The sequence below is a fragment of the Pseudorasbora parva genome, chromosome 4 (assembly GCF_024679245.1).
Source record: "Pseudorasbora parva isolate DD20220531a chromosome 4, ASM2467924v1, whole genome shotgun sequence".
NCBI lineage: Eukaryota > Metazoa > Chordata > Actinopteri > Cypriniformes > Gobionidae > Pseudorasbora > Pseudorasbora parva.
In genome coordinates this window covers 19,566,533-19,591,866 of record NC_090175.1, presented here as the reverse complement: position 1 = coordinate 19,591,866, position 25,334 = coordinate 19,566,533, and the positions used below count along the sequence as shown (strand labels likewise).

Below are 25,334 nucleotides of genomic sequence, written 5' to 3'. Positions count from 1 at the left end.
ATTGTTTTTCTCTTTGTTCTGTGCAGTCACTCGAACTTAACACATTGATTGCTTTTAATGGCTTTTGGTCATTTGCAAAGGTATTTTTTTCCTACATTCTCCTTCTTATGGAAGCCTGTTTTCACCTTAGAAAAAAGGCTAACACTGTGAGATAAAAATGTGTAGTTGCAATACATGAAATTAGGTTGCAATTGCGAGTGAGATATAAAATCATGCATAAATGTGCAATTAATATTCCCTTTTTGCTAGGGCTGGACGATTAATTGAAAAGTAATATTCAGAACCTCTAACCGAAGTAATTTTCCCACATTGGTTAATTTGTTTTTTTAAACCTGTTAATATCTTCCCCTTAAAAGCATGCCGCATACCGCATGTGTAGTCACGTGACTCGGATGGATGGAGTCGAACTCAAACACAGTCAACACATATAGCGTGCCAGCCCCAATGCCAGATCATTTTTTGCTTGCATTCTCACGAAAGTTTGCGTTTTAATGCATACATATAAATGTATAGCCTGGTCTTACCAGACTCTCGTAAATGTAATTTGTACACAGAGAGCCACTCTCCATTGTCACGTGTTTACTTCCGTGAAGGCAGGTGTTAAAGTTTAAACCTATTGGTTCACCTTTGTTTCTCACATGGAAATCCGTAAAAATAAATGTGCACGCCACCTCAGTGATAAAAGCTAAAACTCATGTATTGAGATTGTGGTTTATTCACGGAGGAGGGGAAAGTTTTATGATCGGAAATGCACTGCTCACATGGTACATGATTGTATGCTGTACATAAAATGTTATATTCTTGGTATGATAATTAATCATATAATTTCTGCCGTAAATAATGGCCCAATTCAAATGTTTACGTGCTTTTATTTGTATTTTTACATTACCACACGACCTTGGTGTTTGTCAAAAGCAGTAATTCTGCCGAGGATTTTAATGTCGGTGGTGGGAAACAGACGGCAATAAAATAACTGACTAGCCCCTGTAAATTATGACAATACCTTCCAAACCCACGAGATGCCATCCGATTAGGGCTTCAGCCAACTCCTTCACCACTAACGGAGCGAGTCGGAAAATCAAACTTTTCCTGAATTCACCCTGTAGGGAGGAGGACCAACAACAAACCTCAGCAAAGATTGTTCTTGCTCCAGCTTTAACTTCTAGAGAATCGGCAGCGGTGCCACAATGGAATGAATGGCTTCGTTCGCATCTTTCTCCGTCGCCATTACTGAACTACAACTCAAACTAGTGCGCAACATCAATGTCATCGTTCTCAGCCCTCCTCCATCTCACAAGATATTTTCTGCATGAAAATTGTGCCAAAAGCAGAGAATTGTGTGTAGTGTTTTGAAAAAAAGTGTGTTTTAGAACTGCAATTTGAGTGTAGAGCAGGAACTGTGCTTGTAGTTTAGCAGAATTGGTTCAGAGGGTTGGTGAATGAGTTACATGTTGTGGTCATTGTGTCTCAAGTACAAGAATTTGTGTGTAAACAATTGAGAAAAACTGTAAAAGTTGAGCATTTACAAATCTTGTCAGTGAACTATGAACTATGAAAAAACAAAATGCATTATTCAAAAGCAATTGAACTCATATATTTAATTACTCAAGAGTTTGGTTTTAGGTCATATCATCCAGCCTTACTTCTCACTCATAGACTTGTGCAGTTTTTAAATAATGTTTTATATTTATTGTCGTCTTGGCTCAGGTTTCGGGCTGGCTTCAAACGGGTTTTCCGCTGGTGCCCGTTTGTGAGGGTGTCTGACTACGATGAGCTGGAGCTGCGGGCCATGAGACATAAAGTAGCGCGTCAGAGCAGCATGTACACGCTCTCACGAATGGAGACCACCGTTGTCGCTGTGTGTGACCCCTCAGAGCCAAGCGCCCACCCAGGCCGGAAGAGCCTTCTCAACCACCAGCACAACGGCTGCAACAACCTGGCCAAGAGCAAAGGCGTAACGTATATGCCGAGCGACCCGAAGGAGGAATTCTGTTGAGAGGGACTTTTGATGTAAGATTCACATTGAAGTATCAAGCACAGCCATTTTAACGAACCTCATTCTGTAAATTTGCAAAGGATGATGAGTAAAAGTAGTTTCAGTTTCCATTTTAGTTATATCATTAATTAAATATGCTAATGTATAACACACACAACAGCATCCTCATACAGTCATTTTTCAAAGAAATATGTTTTATGGAACTGGTGTGCTTTGTCTTAAAAGAGTCCCCCCCAGCGCTCATCGTCACAAAAAACAATATTGTCCAACATCTGAGGAGCACTTTGTCCGTATCAGAAATTGTAGATAGAGGTTGCCCTTTGATGCCAATCAGGTAGTGTTCTCTTTCATCATGTGGTTAGCAAGGTTAACATGCTACATGAATGCCGAAGGTCCGATTTCTGCCTGGAGTTGAGCGCTCAATTCTTGTTAAAATATCTCACGGTTCTAAATGATGCTACAGCCTGAGCTATGTGAGGCTGTGTTTCCAGCACATACGCTACTTGGCTGAATTATGAAGTAAAATTTGTGATATTCCATATTCTCTCTAATTTAAATTGAAGAATACTTACTTTGAAGTTACGCTTTACTTTGAGGTGACATAGTTACATCCTACTTACTGAGTAATATTTATTAACCAACTGTGCATCGATTGTAGACAGAGGCTATTTTTGGAATAGAATGCCACCTTTACTACTACTGCAGTGTGTATGCAGAATTTTAATTTGCATGGAATAACCGGATGAACTGGAGTGCACTGTGTGGCATACTCATCCCAAAATGCAATGCGCATGATTTTTCATGACCTTTCATTTCAAAGAACTAGTTGTGTTCTTTGTTGTTACATGGTTTCATTGGTCTGCTGATCAAATTTTTATTTGTTTCTTTGATAACTGAAAGCTACTTGCTGAATTAAACATGCACAGAGCAATGTAGCATGCTGCTCTTTGAAATGTGTGCATAACGTGTACTGTTGCACATCCTATTTTTAAAATATATACAGTGCTGTAGTAGATTTGGTCAACCAATGCTGTATTTTAATTTGATCAAAAATATACTAAACAATCATATTGAGGAATATTATTATAATTTAAAATAACTGATATATTGTATTATTTTAATATATTTCAAAATGTAATTTATTCCTGTGATGGCAAAACAGCTATTGCTCCAGTCTCATTGATGGCGTTAACAATTGAATAAACAAACAAGTTGATGAAAAGAGGGGAAAACATCATCCTGCACTAACATAAATTAGAAGCTTTTGAAACTCATGCCCACATTTTCAAGCCTGACAAGCCAGACCCACATCAAGATGTTGGGTCTGGGAACTCACCATTGGCTGTTCTCAATCCGAGGTGGGATAAACGGTTGTCTTTCAAACTCCCTCTGCATGCAATAGGATAGCGCTAAAACCAACAAGTGCAACGCAGAAGGTGAAGCGGAGCTAGCTGATAGATTTAACTTTCATCGTATCCGGTCGGCAAAACTCTGAACACATCTTCCTTTCTTAAGAATGAATTCAGTGCCGTTCTTTTTTCTTCAAGTCTTCCAGAGTCGCAGGCAAAAGCCATTTTGAAAGGCCGCTGTTCGCCATCTTCTGTGTTTACTAGTAGCACACAGAACCGTCACAACATTATGTTAAGCCCTCCCACCGACTCTATACGCGATGTGATTGGCCTGACCGGAGTTTGTTTTTTCTAGCTCAGAATCCAACGAAGAGTTGCTAGACTACCCTGGCTGCAAATTAGATTTGCTGCCACTAGGGTGCATCTAGATTTCTAGGCTACACATTTACTAGAATGTGTCATATTCTATAAGCCTAGACATCTAGACGATTTAAAAATTTAAGAAAAGACAACCGTTTATCCCACCTCCCGGATTTAGCCCTGTCAATGGTGAGTTCCCAAACCCAACATCGTGATGCGGGTCTGGCTTGTCAGGCTAATATTCTATTTTATTAATTGTGGTCAATTTTGACTAACTTTGTAGAATGTTCAAGAGCTTTAAAAAGTCCAGACTTTCTTGAATTATTGACTAAAAATCTGATTTCTACACGTGTAAATAATGACATATTTTAGGAAAAAAACTGGCTTTCAGATATTCCAGTAGATGACAGGAAATTGACATTTTCTCTATAGGAACATTTTAAGTAAAGTTCTGTCAAACTGTTTTAGGCACTTATATAAAATACATACTATGTAAACAATGAACTGTTAACTAGGCTATTACTTTATTGCAGTTATCAAAAGAACATTTTTGCAAAATAAATAAACAAACAAACCTCATGAGGTAGGTTCACAAAGGTTAAGCTAAAGCTTTAAACTACTTTAAGTTTAGCTTTTTATTTTATTTCAGTTAACATTTATTTAATATTAAGTAATTAAGATTTTCAATGGTTTTAGTTAACTATTATAACCCTGATACTTTAATGAATACTGTTTCAAATAATGTTCTTAGTCTTTCCTCCTACCTATGAATTAAATTGGAATGAAATTTGAATATTTGTATAAATATTGCTTTAATTATAAGCAAGCTTGAATTACACTGTGACTCTTATTTTGAAATGTCTGCGCCCTTACTATTACATTGTAGCTGCTCGTTCAACTTAGTTCATGAGGGAGATAAAACATATTACCATATAAAGATCATAAAGTAAACAGTGTCATTATCCTCAGCATTAGTTCATAAACAATTACCTGGCATAAATGTGCGCTGTTCATTGAGTGAGAACTTTTGACATCCAAAACTGTTTTTTATTTACTTATCAACTCGTTTTCGTCAGTGAAAAAAAGTTGTTGTTGAAAATTATGACAAATTATTCGGGAATGAAATGAACACGATCCATTGACATGGCTGTAAACATTCTGTTAATTGGCTAAGCAGATATGGTTAGTTAATCGGCTGATGGCAGTAGGCCTAATATTGATCCACCTGGCTGACTACAGAAATATGCTATTCCATCAGAACATTATGATGACCGGGAGAAGCCATGTTCGTAACTTGTGAGAACATGATGATATGCCATGCATGGCCACAAGATCATTTTGTCAAAGACATCCTTATGTTGTGGCCACGAGATGTAAAGTCGTGGCTTCGAGATACTATGAGGTAACAACTTTTTTGTGTGTGTAGCCATGAGTTTAATGCGTAAACTTTAGTAGTGCCAACATAGCCAGATTTTTGGATTAAGCCTACCTAATCAGGTAAGCCACCAAAACTGAAACTGTTGTGCTATCTGCTGGTCTGTTTAATTTTATTACTTGGAATGGAAGTCAAGCAACCATTGGGAGCAGTGTTGTTATATCTACCTTATCTGCCAAGTGAAGTGACTTCTTATCACACAATTCCCACAGCAGACCAACACCTCAAACTTAGATTCATTCATCCATAACACATAACACATTTCAAATAATTTAGGCTATACCTCCCATTCTTTGACTTATTTTAGTCTATCCAACCCCATGCTTCTTATTTTTCAGTTTTAGACTTTTTTTCTTTTTACTTTGCCAGTAAAGCTGGTGTTTTCTGTGTACTCTTCAATGAAGGATCCAGCTGAGCACCAGTGAGGGGTCGGTTTCTCAAACTAGAGACTGTGATGTGTTTTTGTCCTCTTGTTGCTGTGCATTGGGGCCATTCACTTTCTGTCCTGGCTAGATCAAGTTTGCTTTCTTCTTTAAAGACAGTAGACATGGAACAGCCTGTATTTGATGAGTTTCTAGAAAAATATCTTTCTGTTTGGCCATTTCTGAAGCAAAATATGACCAAATATATGTCAGCAACTGTAAAAATGACATTGTAATACATTTTCACACTCCATTAAACAACACAGACATTTGCAACTACGCTAATAATAAGAACGTTTTCTTGAGTACTAAAGAAGAACATTTGAATGGTTTCTTAAAAATGTATGTAACACAAAACTGGAGCATGTATTTCAAAATTAATATTTCATAAATTATTTCAAACAGTTATAATTATTTTAATAGTCATAATAGTCATAAGTTTTCTTCTGTTGTATTTATTGAACCGGTAACAATTCATAATAACTATAGTGTAATAAAGTATTTACAAATCATTTGCAAAGTTAATTCATAGTTAATAAACCTTAGTTAATACATATATAAACATAGTGAGCTCTTTATTCATTTTCACTGTAATTAACTAATTGTTAGTTTAATTAGCTCATGTGAAAGTTAGATAATATTTGTAAATAACGTATTAACTGTAAATAGTTATCACTTATATAATAAATAAATAAATAAATAAATAAATAAATAAATAAATAAATAAATAAATAAATAAATAAATAAATATAGTGTTGTCAATTTGAGTTACATACAAATTCTCATAAGATCACATTGTGAAAATGCATCAGTAATGATTAGTGGTAGGTTTAGGGGATAACATATGGTTTGTGTGTGTGTGTGTGTGTGTGTGTGTGTGTGTGTGTGTGTGTGTGTGTGTGTGTGTGTGTGTGTGTGTGTGTGTGTGTGTGTGTGTGTGTGTGTGTGTGTGTGTGTGTGTGTGTGTAAACTATAAACTAATAGTTTACAAATTATTTGTAAGTACTTTATTACACTATAGTGTTACCATTGCATATCATTTTTTTGTAGTTGTGTAAACTAAATAAGTAGATAAATTAAAAATAAGAACCAGGTTAATTACATTTAGCTTAAAATGGAGAAAGCATTTGTAGAACTAGGTGGAAATGCCAGACACTTTTCTTGCATCACCTCCCAATTTAAATGTTTGCCTTATGTTATGTTTAGTCCTTAGGGGGTTTTCCAGGTTTTTCATCATGGCTCCAAGTCTATGCTCTTGCTTTATGTCTTTATCTTGTGCTGTGTTAGGACTCTATAAGAGGTTATAGGGATAATTCAGCCAAAAATGAAAATTGCCTTAATTTACTCACCTTTGTGTCACTCCAACTCTTTATTAATTACTTTCTTCTGCGGAACAGAAAATTTTTTTTTTTGTTTGACCATAACTGTTTTGGTTTAGCCTGACAAGCCAGACCCACATCAAGATCAATCCAAAGGGCGGGATAAACGGTTGTCTTCCTCTGCACGCGATAGGATAGCGCTACACCAACCAGAGCAATGAAGGTGAAACGGAGCTTGTTGATAGATTAAACATTCACCGTATCCGGTCGGCTAAACTCCGAACACATCTTCCCTTTTTAAGAATGACTTCAGTGCCGTTCTTTGTCCTTTTCTCAGAGAAAAGCTTAACTCCAAGTCTTCCAGAGTTGCTGTCAAAGCTGATTCGAAAGACCGCCGTTCGCCAGTTTCTGTGTTTACTAGAAGTACGCAAACGCAACTCGGCCGTCGTCATTATGGCCCCGCCCACCGACTTTATACACGATGTGATTGGCCCGGCAAGAGTTAGGCGAATACAGCTCAGAAGGGTATTGAGAGTTGCTAGACGACACTCGCAGGCAGATTAAATTTGCTGCCGCTAGGGTGCGTCTAGATTTCTAGGCTAGTTTTGGTTACCATTTACTTCCATTGAATGGACAAAAAAAGATGCATTTCTCAAAATATATTTTTATTTTCCAGAGAACAAAGAAAGTTTGGAAACACATGAGGGTGGGTAAATGGGGACAAAATTGTCATTTTGGATTAAGTTTTGGATTTAATTTCCCCAAATGAAGGGAAATTTCCTCAATTCCCTTTATTTGACCCATTTAGAAGTAATTGTGCAGTAATCCACCGCTAATAAACACAAGATTTATAGCAGGTCTAGCCTCAGGCATTGATCGGTTAAGTCTGATGAGAGTGTGTGTGTGTGTGTGTGTGTGTTTTATTTGTAACTGTTTGCAAGTAATTTTTGTAAGTACTTTATTACACTATATTTATTAAAAAGGATTACAAATTCCACTTAATTTTTTTGTAGTTTTGTAAACTAAATAGGAAAATAAATGAAAAACAAGAACCATGGTAATTATATTTAGCTTAAAATGGAGAAAGCATTTTCATACCTGGGTACCCGTTTAGAAGCAATTGTGCAGTAATCCACCACTAATAAACACTTGATCTATAGCTGAGCTTCAGGCATTGATCGGCTAAATCTGAGGAGTGCTCACCACAAACTTGAACTCTTTAGTTGTTCCTTGGAAAACATGTCTGGAAACCTTGGTATGCTCACCCTCACTGCACCATGAATTGCAAGTTTAATGGATTTTTTCCAGGTGAGGAATGCCAGCTGTGGCCCTTCAGATAAACATGACCTCTTCTCACTGTGTGCATGTGTGTGCTCTCAGACACATATGCATTAATGCATGCATGCTGCATATATTCATCATAGTGATTTCTTTTCATTTTAATGTGTTTATTGTGCATTTTTGTGACACTTTATTGTGAAACTTAAAAAAATTAAATGAATGTGTATATGGCCATAATGGAAGTATGCCTAATATAAACTAATAAAAAAAATATTAACAGGAAAAAGTATGTGAATCCCTGTAAATATCCCTAATGACTATCTAGAACACCTAAGATTAAGAATTGATACAAACATGTATCATTAAAAGCCTTGCTGTTCCTATACACTGTACTGTTCAAAAGATGATTTCTTAGTTTTTTTGCACCACTTTACAATAAGGTTTCATTAGTTAACATGAAATAAATAATGAACAATACTACTTCTGTATATTAATCTAAGTTAATGTGAAATTGTTAGTTCACCCAAAAATGAATACTAAATTAATACTGTAACAAATGTATTGCTCATTCTTAGTTCATGTCCGTTATTACATTAATGTTACCAAATGAGACCTTATTGTACAGCGTTAACAGTTTTTTGTATACTTTTTTTAATACTTCTATGCAGCAAGGATCAGTTACTTTTGAAAATTGACAGTTATAATGTTATAAAATGTTTATTTTTTAAATAAATGCTGTTCTATTTCATCAAAGAACTTACTCATCAAAAAAAAAAGAGAAAACATTTTTCACCTTTGTGCTTTTAATACAATATAATTGTGTAAACCTTTTAAAATATTGATGAAAATATTAAGAAATCAATATTGAGCAGCAAATCAGAGTGATTTCTGAAGGGCCATGTGACACCGAACACTGGAGTAGTCTCATCACTGGAATAAATTATATTTTAAAATATAATAAACTAAAAATGAAGTAACAATGTTAGGCCTACTGTTTTAACTCTATTTTTAATCAAATAAATGCAGCCTTGGTTAGCCCTAAACTTTTGAATAGTAGTCTGCATTTCACTGTATATAAATGTTTAAATAATCATCTAATCATTTAATAATTAAGGTTTTACCTTTATGAACATGGAATAAACATCTTAGGTTAATGAATATTACACAGACCTTTGTCTTTTAATGTTCTCTGAACTCAGTACATCTGGCATTTTGTGGCTTGGTTCCTTGCCTCATATCAGCTCTTTCCAACACTTGCACATGTCCTGTAAATGACTTTCCTTGACCATGTTTTGAATCTTTTTTCTTGCCTTTGTTTCAGTGTTCATTTTTTCACATTTCAGTGTTGATGTTTAGTCAGTGTACTGCATATCAGTAACCTTTCATTTGTACATAGCTGTAATTTTAGACAAGCCTTAAACTGATGCGCTTGTAAATAGGACAATTCACCTGCCTAGAGAATGTGCTGAGACCATTTGAAAGTATTAATCATGAATGTGGAAAACATCATGGACATTTTTTGATAGTGTCGTACATTCATAAAATATCTCTAAACAATAACAACGAATGAATGATCACGCCATTATCAACTCCCGCAGTCTGAGTGAACGAGTGGAGAATGTGCCAAACGTGTCAAAGCATGTACTACTAGCCTTATCAATGTGTTTCTAAAATGTATGTGTTTTAAATGCTCCATGTGTTCTTGCTGTGCTGTACATCAATGATCTGTTTGAGGTCCCAAGCAGTTCATAATAATAATTTTAAACAAGGGAATTTTGCTTTACTGTGTAGTGTAAATATAACTTGTGTACTTGTGGAAAATATGTGTGCGGGTTCTTACATGTATTAACTAAAGCAGTATTATAACTATATTTTACATTTAAATAAAAGATGATTGTATAATTATATTCTCACATTGATAGCTTGTAAGAAATTAGCCTTTTAACTGAATGTTTTGGCTTCTGTTTTCTTGTATAAACAAGCATTCATTGCCATTTTCCTAGATTAAATGACTATACTGTTTACAAGCATTCATATTTTTGAGGAAGGAGAAAAGTTGGGTAGAGCTATCTGTTGTTTTTGACATGCTTTTACAATAGTTTTTTCGATAATGATGTCTGATCTGCACATGACAGAATGGTTATTAGTTAGTGTAACGTTTACTGTGATTCTTAACTTTTGTTGAGTTTAATGTGTTGTTTGGTTGAAAAGCTCTGTACTGCCAGTTATATTGTATTTGATTTATATTGTTGGATATGTTGACTCTAGTACAAGTATTGTAATTGCCAAACTGTGATTAATGGAAATAAATGTTCAAATGCTTTTAAAATGACAAATGCGGGTTTTCAGTCCTCATCAATTGACTTCCCTGTCAAAAAGCTATTATAAAAGGAAATAATTGCCTCTTCTGTTAGTTGAAGTTGAAATAAGGTCAGCTGAGCAATATAAACTGAAATTCCTTCTGGACTCAGTATGTTTGTGATTCGTTGTAGCTGAGGAGGTGTAGTTTCTGAACCACTGATTTACACTCCTCCTGAGGCACATAGAGGACTAGATGGAGTACTTTTAAGAATAGTTCAGCATCAGTCATGTGTGCAAAGGATTTTGTAAAAATCTGGTGTAACTCAAATGAAACTAATCCCAACTCCCTCTGATAACGCTTGTGGTGTATCTTTTCACTCTAAGATACTTTCATTTGACGTTAAATGTTCCCACACTAAAATGATGTGCGTTTACCAGTGAGCTTAAAGCATAGCCACCAAGATTGAACACAGTGAACTGTTTCGAACCGTCACAATAATAATATTTTGTATGGCTACTGGTTAATCTGTGATGATCAAATTTCAAGGGCACTGGAAATTCTGATATTGGGGGGGATAAACATTATCACAACATTTCTATCTCTATCACAGAGCATTTCTAGATGAGAGCATAAAGTACTCCAGTGGTAAAAAGAGAAGTCAAGCCATAGCTATAGCCAAAATAAAATGGAAATGCTCTGTGCAGCACAGCATAGTTCAAACCCCTCTAAAATAAGTGAAATGAGCTGGCAGGATTTAATTGATGCACTCAGTTGATCCCTGACCAATTTATATCATATTCTTATTTACTGATAAAAGCACATGCAGTGTTACCTCAGTTTCTGAGAACCAGCAGCTAATGATCTATTAATGGTGTCTTGACCTGAATTTCACCTACAAATTACACAAAAAAGAAAATGCTGTGAAAAGTCAGGCAATCTAACATGTGCTTCATGCGTGTGGTACAAACAAAACATTCTTTTTAGTTTTATTCTAAACTTGTTTAAATCAAAAATGTTATTTTAAGAAATATTCTTAGTCGAAAGTATGCTTCGGTCCTCCATTTGATTTTTGTAAAATCAGGTGATGGTAATGTCCTGGAAAGAAAGGAGGGAAATGTTATAGTTGTATTTAAACACAATTATTTTGGTGTAATTTGGCATTTCTTTGTTAAAAAGAATACATTGAAATGCAAGAAAATGTGTATATATAATAGTAATAGTACCTTAAAGGTACATAGTAGTACCTTAAAGGTACATGTTAGTACCTTAGGGTACCACGCAAGTGACAGAAATGTACCTTTTTCTGACAGTGTATACAGTATCAAGTGGATAAGGAAACAAAGATAGCTGGATGATGCTCATGGAATACTTAGAAATGGGAAGAAATGTAAAACACAAGCTAAAGGATATAAACTCTAAAGGGCCACTTCAAATTGATGGTCCGTTTTACTGAGTGCAAGCTGTTTGATCTCAAACTTCACTTCACAAGAGCCACACAAGAACTCAATCAATTTCTCCTTAGGTCAGAAATGGTTTGCAGCATGCAGCATGTAGCATTATACTTTATGATCATACCCCAAAACTTCACACCTGGTGTGATAACACTGTGGACAGGAGCCATGAAGACACAACAAACAGAGGCTATTCATCTGCACTGCTTGAGGGCTGTTACTAATCAATGGAAGAATGTACAAAAGGAGCACAACTGTGTCTGTGTGAGATGAGCAAAAACTCCCATAAGGCATTTCTCCCTTTACAGGAAGTGACTCAACTGGGACACCTGGTTCTCTGTGACTGCCCCACTTACCTGACAAAGACCTTAGATTTCCACGTATTTCTCATTTTTTCTCAGACCTATTTTGTTTTTTGTTTTTTGCATGATAATTGCCCCAGTACACCTAAGTTAGCATTCACACCTCCACATTTCACTGACAGAAATGTGCAGTGGCGTGTGACCTGAAGTCATTCCTTTTCGAAGAAAATATTTTCTGTACATACATGAACTATTTGCATATATTTTTATTTAAAGGGTACATGGTTTCAGCCAGTCTCATATCAATCATGAGTATAGAGTAATATTGCATCCTTCATATCTCCGAAGAGTCTTTAGTTTTATCATATTTATAAAAGACAGATACGCTGTACAGATTCTTTCAGAAAACAGCCAAACTTGTGCCGTGTAGTGGGCGGAGCTAAAGAGCTCACACACACCAATGACAAACACACACAACACATTCAGGGTATTCTCCCTTAATAACTTTCTATTCACTACACATTTGTATTGGTGACATTATGTACCGATTGCCAACAAAACAGACTTTTGATGCAGTTTTACTCACCACCTGTGATTTTGACACATGAACGGGAACAAACAAACACACTTGCAGAATTCCAATGCTGCTAAGGAAAACAAATTGCATCTACTGTTCCTTAAACGCTGTTTTTTTGGGGGGAAACTGAACAAGGTTATCTTTCCTTCACAACCAGAAACACACTTCTTTAGTGACATTGTTAATTTTTTGACTAAAAACTAAATGACAGCGCTACCGACTGCTCCCGTAACCGGAACGAAGCTCATTGATGTGCTCTTGCTCTCACACACGCGCATAGAAGTGTCCATACCATAGACTGTAAAAAAATATGGACGTAGTATCCATGACGTCACCCATTGGATTCCGATAAGCCGTTCTGAAGCTTAAAGTATACGGGCGACCTGGGTGTTGCCATCTTTCTAGCAAGTCATCGTGTGTCATGCCCAGATAACAGAAAATGGGCAAAGAAGCAGGATGAGGGCGGAGCTTAGGTGACAGAATGACCATAGACGGTGGATAAATGGCTATCCACCTGTCACTCAAAGTAACCACGCCCTTAATAATGCTTTAGGAAACTTTAAAGCTTTATATAATGTAAATTAATGACTTATGAAAAGATTCACGCCTCTCACAGTTGTCATGAAGGGCAAAATTAGCCGTATAGACCAAAACCACAATTTTTACCAGGCTGTAAACATGTTTTTCTGGTGTAAATTTGGGAAGTTTAACATGGGGCTCAATGAGATTCTGCTTCCTCCTGGAGCCGGTCCCTAGTGGCCAGTCATGGAATTGCAGTTTAAATTACTTCCGTATTGGCTTCAAGAGAGATCACGGGAGGTTGCCGCTTGGTCCTTACATGTGATTCCATTTTATATGATTTTATAAAGGGCTTGGAAAAAAAACAATATGTTGTTCGAATCCGGAAGCAGTGTATTTGGCACAGAAATACACATACGTCTTACGAAAAACCAAACTCTAGTCAGGCCAATCACATTGTGTATATAGTCAGTAGGCAGGCTTAACATAATAATGACTGAGTTGCCACGATTCTGCATGCAACTTGAAAACAATGAAGCTGGCTTTTTATTTACACTTAGTGAACATTTACACTAAGGGAAAATAACATTTTCTTAGCAATATACGATATTTACACAAGTGCAAATAGCTGTGCATGTTATTTACTTAGTGAAATAGCATACCAAGGGAAAAAGTGATATACAGAATTCTATATTTACACCTTGCAAAAGTATTTTTTTGCGATATGTGTAAATAGTTATTAGATGCCATTTATACTTTAGTTTGTTAGATACATACTATTTGCACCTCAGTATTGTTGTGCATTAGCAGGATGCAATAATAATAAAGTGTAAATGATTATATTTATTAAAATTATTAAATGGATGTCGCCCTAATGTGAGTAATCTACCTAACCCTACCCGATAAATTTTTGTATTATTATTAAACATTAGGCAATTAATTTAAACTTTTAGAACATTTCTTAATCTTTATTGAAAGTAAGCGCATTTCCAATGTGATATGTGATGGGAAAAAGGAGAAGAGCGAGCTTGGCAGAAGGCAGATTTGAACCCGGGTCAACTGCGTTAAAACCTTGCTCTATGAGCCCTATACTTTCTGACTATACCACTTTGGAAGTTTACATAAACGTGTCTTTTTTAAATCTCATTAGGCCCAACCAGGCATTGTTAGGCGGAGCTCGTGTGAATAATGCTTGCCAACAAGACACGCTATTTGCACTTTGTGTAAACCGGCACGCAGTTAAAGGCAACCACAGGATCCCAAAACAATCTATCGCCCGCTGTTAAACATGGCAGGGGACTTGTAACGATATGGAGCTCTCAATCTTTTGGAAAGTGTTTGATATGATGATTGTTCTGCATATTTTGTCCAAGTAATACTGCCCCATTTTGGGATGTAGCATATTATGAATTCCAGTGGGATGGGTTGTCATACACCTTTAAATCTCTGTTTAAACTATGTGGAGTTTTTCAAGACTCAAACTGTTATTAACTGCATCTCCTTTGTCCAACCATATAAGCACTTGTTTGGTCACTGTCCGTGGTGCTGATGTTATACTCATAAGTGTAATGGAGCAACAATAAATGGTCCTTGAGAAGAGATTGTCTTGTACATTCGATTGCATGTGTCCAAACGTTTCAAAGAAGACACTGCTGAATTGGACCATTTGCCTTTTCATTTTCTATCAGAAAGATACGATCTCTGGAGCTTGTCCATACAGCCCCCTATGGAGAATTCAGGGACTGAGACATTTTTCCATCATGTTGATATGGTATGCCTTCATAGGGCTTGATTCGGCCCCCACTCTCTCATAGTCCAACAAAACAAATCACAAAAAAGTATTCTTCTGGCACAAACGCTGGTGGGCCAGTGGTGTAACATAGTCATTTCGGTCCTTCACATTCCTGTAATGTTAAATTATGCGCCAAAGGAGGCTGACGTTCGCAAGCCACTTTGAAAATGTCAAGGAGACCTTTTTTCTTGACTTTAGAAAAGTGGTTCAATTGATGTGAAGTCAGTGAATGTCTAGAAGGGATATTTCGAAATGTGGTCCCAGTCACCTCCAGGCTCATCTACCACCTGTTTCGGCATTCAAGTCCGGGTAAGAATCAAATATAGTTGTACTCTGTAACCAGATGTTTCATTCTGCACAGCTTCAACAGATGCCAGTGCAACACAAAGCACTGACACACGGTTCGCTGTAGTTTGAATTGGAATGCCTCTGCCTCTTTTGCACCTGTTGTCCTGAAGGTGAAAAAACCTTATTTGATTTAACATGTTTTTAAAGGATTCTCTCCTGTTACCCAAGCCTAAACTTTAATTATAAACTATTTTATTTAAATGCATGTGAAAAATTCATTTTGTCCTCATTATGTTGAATTAAAATGCCATATATTCAGTCTTCTGGTGAAAATGACAGACTACTCTCTGTATGGCAATCATTTAGTCTGCTTAAACCATTATTTTAACACTCACATCTCGCAATCCAATCAACAACTGATGGATATGACCAAATTACAAATATAATTGTATATATATATATAATATAATTAGGTCTACAAATTATTTGTCCTCACTTGCGTTCTATTTGTAAGCTGTCACACTCACACGTTGCTTGTGTGATAATTAGCTTAATAATTTGTTTAAAGCATTTAAAAATCTATATTTATGTATATATAATAGTATGTTGTAATCTGTAACAAATGATTGCCACTCTTCTTATTCACATTTAATATCAAATGTTACAATACATTTCTTATGTTGTGCAAAGGTGAATATATCCCAAAAGTACACAATTACTTATGGTTATTATATAAATAACCTACTAATTATAGTAGGTTGGTGGCTGTTCAAATCATCACCAGTTAGTGATGTCTTTTTTTCATGATTCGTATTCGCAATTTGCATATTGCAGTTCACTGTGTATTAATTGGCTTCTAAAAAAAGTTTTGAATAATGGTTTTGAGTTATTGTGGCATAACAATATTGCGGAGGTGCATTGTGTAGCCCATTTGGGGAATAAAATGTAAAAACAAAATAAGACCTCCTAACTAGTCTTCCCTTTATCATCCTTGTGTGCTTCTTATCATTATCCATTTGCCTCTTGATGTGTTTTGATTTCCAGGAAATGGATCAAGGAAATGGGCTGTTCAACAAAAGAGAATATTTTTTATGATTGTCTTAAGTATTATCAGTATTCTTACCACATCGGCAGAAAAGCAAATACATTCAACAATGCTAATCAGATCAATGGTCTTCTCACTTATACAATCATGTCAGTGAGCTATGCAAAGATTCTGATTACTGGATCTATTTAAGTGAATTCCTTTTTTTTAACAATGCAGATTACTGTTGTGGAAATATACAACAGGCTTTTGTATTTTCATTTATTAGTTTTTTTTTCTTTTATATTTGTTGTATGTTGGGTAAATGGATGGATGGAATGTAGTAAGAGATAGTGAATGGCCAGCTGTGCATTAAACAATTTTCACTGATAGATGCTGCAAAAATGTACACACTGCACCTTTAAGAATGGAAGTTAGGGGGGGAGGGGTGAAACACTCAGTTTCAGTCAATCTCATGTCAATCTTGAGTACCTATAGGGTAGTATTGCATTCTTCATATCTCCGAAAAGTCTTTAGTTTTATTATATTTATAGAAGAAATATAGGCTGTACCGAGTCTTTCCGGAAAAAACCGAGCGCCTGGAGGCGTATTGTGTGGGCGGAGCTAAAGAATGACGAATGCGCAAAGCGGTGACATCCTCAAGCGTGGAGAAACCCATGGCTATCGATCTCAGCTAATAGATATATGATCCAGAATCAAATTCGGAGGCTGAAATAAATCGAACAGGAGAAACAGCAACAGCAGGACGTCCGTGTCTGTGGTATGTACTGTATTTAGTGGCCTGTCAACATTTGTGTGTCTTTACTCGCAGTGTATGAGGACATGATTCGATTTATGGACTATTGTATGCGACTAAACCTTAGCAGTAGCAAGCAAAACGGTTTTGCACGTCAGACTAGTGTAACGTTATACATAGAACAACAATGGAGTAACCGTTAGCGCATTTGAATGACGAAGCATGCGATCGTGTTGTTTACTGATGTTTACTCACATGACGATAGCCAACAGCACAGACATTTGAAGCAGTTTTACTCACCTGCTGCTTCCAAAGCAGGACCGAACCTTTATCGCTGGGACCGCTCCGTCTACACACAAGTTGATTTAGTGAAGTCCTGTGACAGCAGTGACCGTAAAAAATCTACTTTGCGACGTGACTGAAGCGATGTTGTGAAGCTTCCCGTCATTTCTGCGTTCAAATCGGTTCAAATGCAGCGCTGCCTTCCCGGAATGCTGTGCTGAAGCGTTGAAGTCGCTTGATGTAACCCATAGGAATAAAGTGGAGCGCGGCGCGTCATAAGTGTTCACGGACGACTGGATCTGCAGCTGAGAGAGTGTTTATGGGCGTGCATTTCCTCTCTCGCTCTAGTCACGCGCGCGCGCACCCTACCGAGAGAAGAGCCCGTACGTCCCATATAAGGACCTTCCGCTCTTATTAACGTCAAGCCGACCCATACTCGAAATAAACTCTCCGAAACTTGTGAGAAACCGGAAGGAGTATTTTTGACACAGAAATACTCCATCAAACGTCCAACATTAGTTTTTGAAACTTTGTCTATGTTTAGGATGGGAATCCAAGTCTTTAACAGTGTAAAAAGCTCAGTATGCATGAAACAGCATTTCACCCCCCCACCCCCACCCCCTTTAAAGGAAAAAATCATCCTCATTTTTTTTTGTTCAAACCTCTATTTTATAAGTCAATTGGGGGCAAAACAACATTTCACTGCTTTTCAAAAATAAATAAATACAATTTTAAATAAATAAATAAATAAATATGTATAAGATATGCAACGCATTGCAATGAAAGAATTTTCATTTTTGGATGAACTATCCTTTTAAGGTAGCCACTCTTTTTAATACTACACTCTTAGAAGAAAAGGTTCTATAGACTATAGAACCTTAAAAGGTTCTATCAGGCGCTACGTATTTGGAACCCCTAAAAGGTTCTTTTAAGGGTCCATTTTAAGGGTTCAATCAAAAGAAACCTTTAGGGAACCATTTATATGGAACCTTTTAAGCGTTCATTTTATCAATTGTTTTGTCCTTTCCATGATTAAACATTTCACTGCATTATTCAGTGTCTTCAAATGCATTTATGAATGCATGCTAATGATCACAAAATTCAAGATATGGGGGTTAGAAAATGTATATATTCATCTCTTTTTATGTAGTTAATAAATATCACACGAAGAGTGTCATTTCAGTTTTTCTCCTCCAAAAATCAGCCTGATTAAAATGCGATATTAAGTTACTGCAACAGTCTAATAAACAATAATTTAATTACAACTACAAAATGTTGCAGAATAATGTAATATATGAATGAATAATAGCCTAAAGAACCTTTGTGACAAAAAGGGTTCTTTCTTGTCATTATAGGACCTTTTGAGCATAAAAGGTATGAGTAAAGAACCCTATGTTTCTATATAGAACCCCAATGAACCCTTTTTTCTAACAGTGTATATTATGTTTTCTCTATAATGTGCTTTGTCATCTTTTTTCACAATCCATTCCTGATGGATAAAATTAGGTCCCGTGAAAATTAATGTCAAATTTAAGAGACTAGATACCTGTTCTGATTTGTGTTAAATCCAAAAGTTTCATCTCTTCTCATTAAGTGAAAAACATCTTTTAATAACTTTTTTAAAATTGCCTTTGGGGAACCCTCATGAAATCATCTCTCACCATGAAATGTTTCAAGATAAAGAGGTGTCTTTACACTGCAGCAGATAACTTTCCCCTGCTTCTATAGCAGTCTGCCTCTGGCTAACCCAGTGGAGCCTCAGGTTTGTACTGTGAGCAGTCCAAAAAAAAAAAAAAAAAAAGAATTAAAGTGGTGGAGTGACAGATTGAAATTACACAATGAAGGATTGCTGGCAAAGGTGATGAGACCAGACGGTTTACTGGGAGTGTTCAACACTGCTCATTGAATGAAACAGGTGAAATTCAATTCAAAAATCTCACACGAGGCTCGATGCTGATGGACACCATCTGTAATCCCAGTTTCCTAAATTATTCTATAAGATTCTTCTGTGATGATTTTTTACAAAGTTAAATAGATAATAGTAAAATAAATAAATACTTCAACAACATTTCAGCAATTTACTTACATTTTGTTTACATTACAAAGTACAATAATGACACTTATTTTCTGTGATTTTTTTTAAAAATTGATTATAAAGTTTTTGTATGTTCAAAAACAATAATACAAAACAAATAAAATAAGTATTTTAGATAGCGATTATTTGTACAGGATCATTTTAATTCTGTCCATATACTGTAAACTTGCAGATTTGTATTTTGTACTGTATTTTGTAAAATATTTGAGTAAGCTTATTCATACACAACTTAAAATTATCATGTAATCGCAAATATTTTTACGCTATGTTCACACCAAATGCGAATTGATTATCCAAATCTAGTCTAGTTTGACGCGTGAACATTTTGAATCCATTCCCGCGTCCGCAGCTAATTGGATGCACGTAGAAATCGAGCATTTGAAGCGAAATAGACGCGCGCTAAAGGCGCTCCAGGTGAAATATATTAAGCATTAACAGCCACACATGGTTCAGCCCACGCACTACCTGGATTATCTTCACTGCATGTATATTTAAATAAAATATAAAGTTATGAAACTTCACTTTGCCCTCAGTCAAAATGATTTGGTAGCCAACAACAGATTCATTGGACCAAAGATTGCCCATTAGATGTACACAAGACGAAGTATATGTCATGTTTAACCTCTACATAGACATCCGAGCCAGCGGCAAACGCCAGAAGGACTGGCCGCGTCAACGCGCCGTTCCATTGACTTACCATGGAAATCATTCACTCCAGGCGCTCTATTCGCGTTTGGTGTGAACGTACCTTTAGTAGTCGAAACATGGATAGCTTTTTATATACATATAAAAAAAACATCTCTAGTTAACTAGCAGAGTATTATTTTCGGTCGTTTGTGTAAAATAAAAGGCGATCTAAAACGTGTTGCTTTTTGAAATCATGCTGTGGTCGTTGTCGCTGTTATCAGTGACAGCGGCTTGAGTAGTGCGCGCTTCAGTCCTGTTGTGCAGACTCTATTCATTCTGGTGAAAGCAAAAAATAAAATGCACACAATCATGTCCCTGCCCTTGATATAAAATCACTTATGAATGCATTTGATTGTAATGAGTAAAAAAAACTATGAGGGCGGATCGAACCCACTGATGTATTTAACTAAAAGTTAGCAGGGCACCAATTTTCCAATTCGCCATTCAGTGAAATTATAGATAATAGAAAACCGCTTCATGGCAGAGGATTTGTTTTTGTTTTTGAACTGCTCGTGCTGCCCCCCACGGGACATGAAAAAATGCCGCCTGGGGCAACTGCCCGGTTCGCCCGTGCCTAAAACCGCTACTGGGTTCCACTTCAATGCATAGGCCTGTCTCGTGGACTCGGCCCTAGCGGAAGTGATGGTAGCCCCCACCGGAGGGGGTAGGGTACTCAAACCTGCCGCGTCCCATCCAGGAGCCACACGTGGAGGTTCCAGGGATCGGGACACAGGTGCCACAGGGTGCCCTTCTCTGAGAGAGGAGATCCTGTCTCAGAAGAATCAGCCAGGGAGGGGCTGTCGCAAGGAGTACTATTTCTGGAAACCAGGTCCGGCCGTGCCAATACGGGGTGACCAAGATGACCTGCTCCTTATCCTCCCTGACCTTGCACAGAAGCTGTGCAAGAGGGCTCACTGGGGGGAACGCATATTTGCGTAGGCCCTGCGGCCAGCTGTGCACCAGTGCATCCATGCCGAGTGTCCCCTAGGTCAGGGAATTGTACAGGCTGTCGAGGGAGGCAAAAAGATCTACCTGCACATTCCCGAACTGATCCAAGTTCAGCTGGACCGACTGGGGATGAAGTCTCCACTCCCTAGGAATTACCTAATCCGTGAGAGCTTGTCAGCTGCATGGTTCAGTATCCCTGGGATATGGACAGCACAAAGGGACCTCAGGCGCTTCTGACTCCATAGCACGAGATGGCGGGCGAGTTGGGACATGTGGCGGGAGCATACCGCCCTGGTGGTTGATGTACGCTACAACGGCCGTGTTGTCCAACCTGACTAGTACGTATTGACCCTTCAGCAATGCTTGGAAGCGGTGCAGGGCGAACTGTACTGCCAGCAACTCGAGGCAATTGACATGCAGGCGGCGCTAGATCTCTGTCAAGGAGCCTGCGGCAGCATGTCCATTGCACATGGCACCCCAACCCGTAGTGGAAGCAGCGGCTGCAGATGCCATATGCCCCAGGAGCCTCTGAAATAGTTTTAGTGGAACCGTGCTCTTGCTCTCTATCTGACGGAGGCAAGTCAGCAGTGACCGCGTGCGCTCCTTGGTAAGCTACACGCACATGGCGACCGAGTCGATCTCAATACCGAGAAAAGAGATCCTCTACATGGGGGAGAGTTTGCTCTTCTCCTAGTTGACCCAAAGGCCCAGACGAGCTAAGTGGTTGAGAACCAGATCTCTGTGTTCGCACACCCGCTCCCGAGAGTGGCCCAGTATGATCCAGTCGCAAGATAGTTCAGGACACGAACCCCTTGCTGCCTGAGTGGCGCAAGGGCTGCCTCGACAATCTTCGTACAGACATGAGGGGACAAAGCTAGCCCGAATGGGATTATGGCATCCTGATAAACCCCGCCCTTCGAACGCAAACCGTAGGAACGGTCTGTGTCGCGGAAGGATGGACACATGGAAATACGCGTCCTTCAAGTCGATCGCTGCAAACCAATCGCATGGACGAACGCATTCGAAAAGGCATTTCGCAGTCAACATCTGAATGGAATCCTGTGAAGGGATCAGTTCAGGAGGCGAAGGTCCAGAATTGGTCGTAACCCACCGGTTTTCTTCGGTACAATGAAGTAGGGGCTGTAGAAGCCGGACTTCATCTCGGCTGGAGGGACGGGCTCGATCGCGCCCCTCGCCAGTGAATTCCTCTTAAAGGGCTGGCAGACACAGAGTTTACAACGGGAGAAGTTTGCTGCAAAGCAGGTGAATACACAGATATGTCATCCTCTTCTTCAGCAATGACAGACAGAGAACTTACGACTGGAGGGGTTTACTGCAACGCAGTCGTTTAAGCATTAACCTACGTGTCCCTCTTCACAATGGGCTGTCAAATAGCACACTCAAATTTCTGTGGCGTACATAAGTGTTAGCCTCTTCTTACGACTTAGAACGTGACAGAAAACTCAGATAAGTAGTGGACACCCGGCGGGTTTAAGTTCGCACTTCACACATCAAAACATCACATCATCTTCACAAGCATTACATCACTTCATCACTGCAATTCAATACATATATAAATGGCCGTCGCCCCTTTTCTGACCTGGCATTCACGTCAGGGAGTCCCATAGACAAGAGAGAGAGGATGGAGATCGATTGGACTACTCACAGTCTCTCACAAATGATCTTACTGTCCAGAAATTTCCTCCTTCTAGTCGGCGTGCTCTTTCTCCCAAACTCACAATGCCGTGCCCGTTCTGCCAGCCCCATTCCTCTTCTCCATCGCTCACGCTTCCTCAGAGACTCACAGTCCCCAAAAACAGCCCCACTTCCTCTTCTCCATCGCTCACGCTTTCTCCGAGACTCACAGTCCCCAAAAACAGCCCCCCTCTTTGGTGCATCCTCTCTCCTTTTATCCTACCCTAATGGCAACGTGTCCCAATGCGCACAGCTGCCGGCGATTTCCGCTGATCACCCCATTCACAGGGATTTCTCGCTAACCCCCAAAACTAGCCCGGTGTTCCGTTGCTATTGGTCCGGCGGGAAGCAATCGCTGCGAACATTGGTTCCGCCTTTAAAGTGGAATTTCATCACCTTGTGACACTCGCGTTCCAAGGGGGTCTGCTCTGAGAGGGGGCTGGCAACAGAGAGGGACGAGAGCGGCTTGGCCCGGGGGCGGCGCACACTGCCGTCACTGGCCTCTGCTCAGGGATGGGTTTATCAGTTCTTTGACCACATTAGGGTGCTGCAGCTGCCCCGTGGGGCAGCAGCAAAATGAAAGATTCTCCCCTGGCCCTCCACTGTCTCTTGAAAAGAACTGCCCATCCCTGAGCTGTCCACGTCAGGAGTGCCGCTTAGCCTGGCATTTAGCGGGCTGCAGGGCTGGAGCAGCCTGGGGCGGCTTCCTGCGGCGCGGCCCGGGTGAAGTCTGCTGCTGTGGCCGCACAGGCTCCATCACAACGCTCGCCGGTTCCGGGCAACAGAGGGGGGCATGGGCCGAGGCATGAGCGTCGGAGCTTTGTTCCACACCATCCCCCTCAGGTCACCCTAGCCACCAGCCGAAGTGACGCCTCACGTAGAGACGTCAGATCAGGGTGTGGCAGAGGGGACTCTCACTCCGGTGGCCGTACGGAGCTCATTGAGTCTCGACCACAACACGGAGATGGCCATATTCCCGCAGTGGGAACATGACTCATCCACAAGCGCTGCCTGAGCATGCTGAAAGCCCAAACACGCCAGACAGTGCGAGTGCCCATCGGAAGACGCCAGAGACCGGCCACACCCAGAAGCAAACGGGCAAGACATCCTTAAAAGGACGTGCCACGTGTGAGCTCTTTTTGTGAGAGGATAACCTCACAGTCGATGCCGAAGCGCCCAGGGACCACACACCAATTGGATACCGTATCGTCTGACCAGCAGGCAAGAAGTATGCAATTGCTGGAACGTGCCGTTGACACCAACACTGACTGGAAGGTCTTGTCATCTCGAAGAACTGACAGTTAACTCAGAAGGCTTTAGGTGTGAAGAGGTATGTAACCCTTGGCTCCGAAGCTAATATAATACATAATGCGATCATGCCAGCTACTTCCTTATAGACCCACATGGGTAGGCGGAGTTATGCATGCAAATCGCGCATGTCCATGGCATTGGCACTGCCATTGGGCGTTTTCTAGATCTCGAAGATGATAGGCTTCTAAGCGAAACCCCCATTCATCAGTCACTGACGTTACTCGGTTACAAACATTTTTTCAAATATCTTCTGTTGTGTTCAGTTTCGACTACTAAAATATTAAATATTAAATAATAGAAGATAACATTATAATGATAAATCTTATCTCTTCTCAAAATAGGTTCAAGTCACACTCATCATCATGATGAAAACCCCCAGAAACCCCAAATAACAGACACACTTCTAAATAACGCACTCTCAGAAGAAAAGGTATACAAAAGCTGTCACTGGGGTGGTACCTTTTCAAAAGGTACACTTTTGTTCATTTTAGGTACTAATATGTACTTTTAAGTTACCAAAATGTACCCTTTAGGTACAAAAGTGTAACTTTTTAAAAGGGACCACCCCATTGACAGCTTTTGTGCCCTTTTTTTGTTTGTTGAGAGTGCATTAAGCTAGCCTAGAAATCTAGACGCACCCTAGCGGCAGCAAATTTAATTTGCCCGCAAGTGTGGTCTAGCAACTCTCAATTCCTATCTGAGCTGTATTCCTCAGAATCTGGACGGCCCAATCACATCGTGTAGGTAGGCTATAGAGTTGGCGGGCGGGGCCATAATGACGACGGCCGAGTTGCGTTTGCATGCTTCTAGTAACACAGTCTTCTAGTAAACACAGAAACTGGCGAACAGCGGCGGTCTTTCGAATCAGCTCTGCCCACGCCTCCGGAAGATTTGGAGTTAAGCTTTTCTCTGAGAAAAGAACAAAGAGCGGCACTGAAGTCATTCTTAAAAAGGGAAGATGTGTTCGGAGTTTAGCCGACCGGATACGGCGAATGTTTAATCAGTCAGCGAGCTCTCCTTCACCATCGTTACTCCGGTTGGTGTACCGCTATCCTATCGCGTGCAGAGGGAGTTTGAAAGACAACCGTTTATCCCGCCCCTCGGACTGAGCCCTGTCTATGGTGAGTTTCCAGACCAAACAT

The 25,334-nt window shown here is 39.1% G+C and overlaps 1 protein-coding gene across 1 annotated transcript in view; it reads left to right on the top strand.

The window, feature by feature from the left end:
• tacr3a (tachykinin receptor 3a) overlaps window positions 1–6,267 on the top strand; it is a 50,063-nt gene extending 43,796 nt beyond the window's left edge. The window contains exon 5 of the mRNA XM_067441171.1: window positions 1,708–6,267. Coding sequence (XP_067297272.1) covers window positions 1,708–1,996 — 289 coding nt within the window. The 3' untranslated portion in view covers window positions 1,997–6,267. The remainder of the gene's footprint in view (window positions 1–1,707) is intronic.
• The last annotated feature ends 19,067 nt before the right edge of the window (window positions 6,268–25,334 follow it).